The sequence below is a fragment of the Typopeltis vanoorti genome, chromosome 7, assembly GCF_054136105.1.
Source record: "Typopeltis vanoorti isolate ZY-2024b chromosome 7, IOZ_Tvanoo_1.0, whole genome shotgun sequence".
Lineage (NCBI taxonomy): Eukaryota > Metazoa > Arthropoda > Arachnida > Uropygi > Thelyphonidae > Typopeltis > Typopeltis vanoorti.
Genome location: NC_143555.1, coordinates 152,692,490 through 152,698,820, shown reverse-complemented (window position 1 = coordinate 152,698,820; position 6,331 = coordinate 152,692,490). Strand labels below are relative to the sequence as shown.

The 6,331-nt window shown below is 35.7% G+C and overlaps 1 protein-coding gene across 1 annotated transcript in view; it reads right to left on the bottom strand.

The window, feature by feature from the left end:
• Positions 1-816: 816 nt before the first annotated feature.
• l(2)09851 (WD repeat-containing protein 1 l(2)09851) overlaps positions 817-6,331 on the bottom strand; it is a 64,617-nt gene continuing 59,102 nt past the window's right edge. The window contains exon 6 of the mRNA XM_090396200.1: positions 817-1,185. Coding sequence (XP_090252326.1) covers positions 874-1,185 — 312 coding nt within the window. The 3' untranslated portion in view covers positions 817-873. The remainder of the gene's footprint in view (positions 1,186-6,331) is intronic.

Sequence of the window (6,331 nt, the reverse complement as noted above, 5' to 3'; positions counted from 1 at the left end):
TCTGCATAAGGCTGAAGACTACTTTTATGTCATTATGCTGCAAAATTGATCTTTTTCTCATCACATATTCAACATATAGAATTAGAACTCTTTTCTGCAACTCATTACACACAGGAAAGAACATTTGAAATGGGCCAGGCTCCACATCAACTGGACAAGCCCAATGGAGGTTGGTATTGTTTATATATGAGTCGCGATTTGCACTATAAAGCAATACCACATGTGCTCTGATCTGCAGAAAACCAGTGACACATTACCATCTCTCAAATATCAGTGAAAGGGGATGATGGAAGTAGCATGATAGCTTGGTGAGGCATGCTTCCTACAGGAAACATGAATGCTACAACTTAGAGAAATGAGGTCCTAGACCTTATGCTTGTCCAAATGCAACTGTGATAGGGGAATCATTTATCCAAGATGACACTCATGCTCGTTCTCATTGAGAGAAGCACATGGACCAATATGCTTTAAGAAAAGATTACACATTGTGGTATCAGAATTGATGGTATTGGATTGTAGGAAACTGATGAGGCTAGGGATAAATCTAATGTTGGACAGAGAGTCGAAATTCAGAAGGCTTATTACAAAAGAAGGTAAAATAGACAAAGGAAGACATTAATCATATTTTAAAGACATACCTTTGTAGAATGCTCGAGGTTGTCTTCTTTTGGACAGCATCAGGAGTATAACGATAAAATTTATATAACTGAAAGAGAGGGGGGGGACAGAAAATGTGGAGATAGAAATATCTGGAAAATCAAAGATAAGTGAAATAAAAGCTGAATTATCAAGGATAAACCATAAAAAAGCATAAAATTACACTTTTTTTCTTTTATTTACAATGAATAAGTAAAGACCAATGAGTGGTGATCCTTACACACTAATAGTCCTGAATATATTAAAATTCTGAGCAGTGCTGATGAGAACTCCAGGCATTTGTGAATGCCAATGAATCTCCTTAATATCCTTTTGACCTTGGTGTATGAACAACAGCTGAGGAGGCAATGACTGTAGTTCTGGATCTTCCTCACCACCTGTTTCTGTGTCCCTCTCTACTGCAAGGTCCCAAATAGTGATCTGATCATCTGCACCTGAGGCAGCAAATACGGAGCTGTCTACAGGATGCCACTCAACCGATGTAATAGGAGCTGTGTGATGTTTAAACAGGGCCACTGGTGAACCACTCTGGAGGGGAGAAAAAGAAGTTTAATATCCATATGCTACTCAGTAATATGGTTTGCAAAATAGAACATGTAGTTGTTTGTGCATTATATCAATTCTAATTATTCAGTACAAAACTAAATCATTTTCCAAAAATAAGTTTATTTATTTTTTTGAAAGCAAGTTAAACTAATTATATTTCTGAAACTTACAGCATATGATACTGTGTTATAACCAGTGGTGAGCTATAAGGGGCTCGCGTGAGTCCTTTTTTAAATTTTTCTGAAATTTGTGAGCCGCTTGTTCTTGTTTACTTTATTATTTTTTTTTTTAAACATATTAAGTGACAAACTCATACGGTAACCAAACAAAAATTAGTCTATTCGGCAGTGTATAGATTATTTGGAATTATTGTTTCAACGCCTCTATAATGAATGCGCCAAAGTTCGAAAATAAAATAAGCGCATGCGCTATCTTTACCCTTCTCCCTTCGGGTAGCCAATCGTATGGTAAAACCAGTAGCCAATCAAATGTTTTATAAAATATTTCATTCTTATTATATTTTGATAGTTAAAAAATGTTTTTCTTATGTAAAATAAATTAACACAGTTGATTGTGTGCAAATATTCCATGTTCAGATCATGAAAGTTTTTGTGTGAAATACGGCTTTTTTTTTTTTTTTTTTTTTTTTGCTAGATGATGCGAGCCCTTTGTTAAAATTTCCATAGCTCACCACTGGTTATAATCAAGACCGTAACACCAATTTTGTAATGTTGTCTGGGCTTATAATGAAGAACATTTTGCTCAAAATAATTAATAACCATCTGAGATTAGCTCTGCTAATACATTCCAAATGCTAACAATGTCATGCTCTATCCTTGCTCTTCATGTTCTTGGATTGTAATCTAAGCAGAGCAGCCAGTCAAATCGAGGCAGCAAAGATGACATGAGCAGGATACTTGATAGTCATTTGGTAAGGAGAAAGGTGGTAATGTATCCTTTGTCATAAGGAATGTCTGAACAAACAGCATGTATTCTTTGTAGATTCAATCTGTACACTTTCTTCAAACCAGCTCATAAACTCTTTTTTCTTACCATCTACGAAGGATATGTTACCACTTCTCTCCTTACCAGATATTTATCAAGTGAACTGTTTTGAAAGTGATTATTATTAATTATTCATAGCGTTTTTATAGATTATTTAATCCACACAAACTTTAAAAATTGTTCTTTGAAATCTAACAGTATAATCCTGTTATCTCGGATGCAACCAAGACATAAGTTATGATGACGTCCATGTTGCACTAGATGAAATATATCAAATTTTTTGAATAAAATTCAAACAGGAATTTTCAACATGTATAAGCTATATGAGTATCTATAAATCATTTTGAAATATTATACCAAATTATTATATTAAAATGATCTAAGAGAAATCCAAACTGAGATAGCCCAACAAATTTCAGTCAAAAACCCAAATACTAAATTTTCAATAAAATTAAGCTGGAGCCAAAGAATAACATCAACAGATGCACAGATAAAAATCTAATGTCATATGTTTTACAAAAATGCATCTAAAATAGTTATAAATGAAGTTCTATCGAAGTTAATTAAGAAGTGATATACACTGATTAGAAAGAAGTCACAAGACACCCCCATGTACAAGGTGCACCATGCAATGTAACAATGCAAGTGTTTGCAGCTGGTATAAATTGGGGAAACATGATGCTCTCAAGTCAGTGCAACTGCATCCGGATAGGATGCCATATTGCAGGCCTATTTCTTCAGCAGATTGTTGTCAAATTGGGCCATTCAAGGTCAATAATCAGTGACATACCAAACTGAAATGGAAGTGCAGGGAGTCGCCTGCAAGTGCTACCTGAAGTGGACAAGCCACCACACTCACCGAATGTGACTGTAGGGTGAAATAAGGATAATATGCAAAAACCAGCATTTTTTGACCAACACACTTAATGCAGAGTTCTGGGCATTGACTGGAATACAAATTTGCACAACAACATTGAGAACTGAAGCTCACAACATGGGTTTCCATGGTAGGACTGCAATATGCAAGCCCCACGTTACCTGAACCAACATGTAACACTGTCTTCAGTGGTGCAAAAAGCATGTAGTGTGATATAAACTTGGAAATCTGTGTTATGGAGCAATGAATCACACTATATCCTCTAGTGAGCAGATGGACATGTGTAGGCATGACAGATGCCTGGTGCATCTCTTACCAGATTAAATAATTGCAACTATGAAATTCAGAGGTGGATGTATGATGGTATAGTCCTGTTTTTCCCTCAGAACTCTGTTTATGGTGCCACTAAAATTGAACTGGTAGAGATATCTGAACATTCTGTACAATGCAATGCTTTTTACTTTGTGGCATTTCTATGGAACTAACCATTGTCTCCTTCAAAAAGACAATTCACCATGTCATAAAGCTGCAGCTGCTGTAACTTCGTGGTTGGCCTCCACACAGCTCTGATCCCAACCCTACTGAACATTTGCAGGATGAACTGGGGCATCAGGTGAGGTCAAAGGGCATCTATCCCACACCAGTCCAGGACCTCATTACATGCATACAGGAGGATGGTCCAAAATCTCACTGATCACTATTGTATGATTGTGGAAAGTATGCCTCATAGGATTGCTGTAGTCATTGCAGCAAGAAGAGGTCCTACATTTTATTAAGGTGGGTGCCATGATTGTACCACACACTATGGCATCTGTTGAATTCTTTCCAAAAAGTGTATATTATCATCAAATTCCTGATATGTATCTTCAAGGGGAGTGCACAGGATATTACGATACTGCTGGATGAAAAGTTAACATTTTAATTAACATCCTACTTGACAACTTTCTTTTAAGTTAATCAGGTATCTGAAAGGAGAGATTAAAATGTTATCAGATCTTATATTTTGATCTTCTAAAGCACTTTTTACTATATTGATTCACCTAGATCCTGTCTCTGGTTTTCCCAAGACAATTTGTTAATCTTTCCTCTGCCATTCTGTTTAAGTGACCATACCACCCTAAAGCTATACTAACAAATTTCTAAATGATAAAAATGTCAAGTTCTTTTCTAATATTCTCATATTTAATATAATCCTGACAATGATGCCATTTGTTCACTCCTCTTATCTTTCTTAGACCTTTCATATGTGGTTTATTTCTAACCCAGCTCTCAGATCGATAATGCAAACTTAGTTTGAACACTATCTTGTATATAGCTAGTCATCATCATCAAATTCCTGATATGTACCCTCAAGGGGGAGTACAGGATATTATGATAGTACTACATGAAGAACTTACACCATTACTAACTTCCTATCAACAATTTTCCTCCAAATCAGTCTGTTACTTGTCAAGCTTCCAACATTATCAGATCTTATATTTCTGTGTTTTAAGGCACTTTTTACTGTATCAATCAATCTATATCTTGGTCTTTCTCTGAGTCTTTTCCCAACCAACACTTGTTTTGTTAACCTTTCCTCTCCCATTCTGTTTGTGACCATACCACCTTAGATTAGATCTGACAACACATTCCTGAATGCTAACAATGTCAAGTTCTTACCAAATATCTTCATTTTTAATATGATATTGCCATTGATGCCATCTGTTCATGCTTCTAATCTTTCTCACGACTCTCAATTCTCTGTTCTCTAGTCTTTGGTCAAATGTTTTATTTCTAACCCAGCTCTCAGATCCATAAGTTAAAACTGGTTTGAACACCATCTTGTATACAGCAAATTTAGTGTTTTAACTAATTTCTCTCTTATTCCATATAAATTTATTCAGCTGACTTCCTATCATATTGGCTTTGTTGATTCTGTTGTCTATTTCCATATTTAATTCACCGTCTTCACTAAAAATTGTGCCTAAGTAGCTGAAATGTTTTACTTGTTCTATAGCTTCTCCATTCACGATGCAGTTGACATTTTCAATGTTCTGCCTATTTTCATTGTCTTTGTCTTGTTATTGCTGATTTTCATACCAAATTTATTACAACAGTTATTCAATTTAGTAAGAGAATCTTGCAGACTTGTACTGAATTTATTTAAAAGTATAACATTATCTGCATAAAGCAAACTGCTGACATTAACATCTCCAATTTTGATATTAGGTCTAATACCACTTTAATTCCTAATACGATCCATATAGATAATGAATAACATAGGGGATAATGTACATCCTTGTCTGAAACCAGATTTAACATTAAACAATCTTCGTGTACTTCCTTGAATTCTAATTGCTGACTTACAGTTCAAACAAAGACTAAGCATTGCTTGATATAATGCCCCACTGACACCATTCAACTGCAGTGTTTTGAATAGCTTCTCTCTTGGCACCTTGTCATATGCTTTTTCCAGATCTACAAAACTTAAATAGAGATCTTTGTTATATTCCATCGATTTCTCAACTATCTGTCGTAAAGTGAACACCTGATCCTGAGAGCCTGTATCTGGCCTAAATCTAGCTGGTTCGTCACCAAGCTGGATTCAGGCCAAATCCATACTTAAAGTAGAAAAAGCCATTAGAAGCCTGAAATGTGGAAAGGCAGCAGGAGTAGATGATATTCAACCAGAAATGCTCAACTATGGAGGTGTATTCCTGATTGCATCCCTATTATATTGATCTGGTACTTATCCAATTCCTCAGCCAGCTCCATTTCTTTGAAATTCAGGCTTCTTATGTTGATATTACTGATCTTGAACTCTGGTGATGTAGAGTTGGGATGTGTTTCAATATTTGTTCCAGTAGCTGACTTTGCACTGTTCACCCTGGTTCCCTAGCAAAAACAATGGGAGGGGAGGCCTTGTTTGATTTGGTAATGCACCAGCTGGCATGAGATTGTCGTGTTGTACCATCATTTTATTAGTGGTTTAAGCCAATAAGAATACAATTTGGTCAGAATTGTATTCTTATTGGCTTAGTTAGAAGCCCTGATGAAGAAGTAAAAGAACCAATTCTGGAAAAGAAGAAAGCATACCAAAAGTTCCTAGCAAATAAGTCTGCAGATGCCCTAATATCATCATCATCAAATTCCTGCCATGTACCCTCAAGGGGTGTACAGGATACGATAGTACCACATGAAAAATTTACATCATTACTAACTTCTTATCTACAATTTTCCTCCAAATCAGTCTGTTACTTGTCAAGA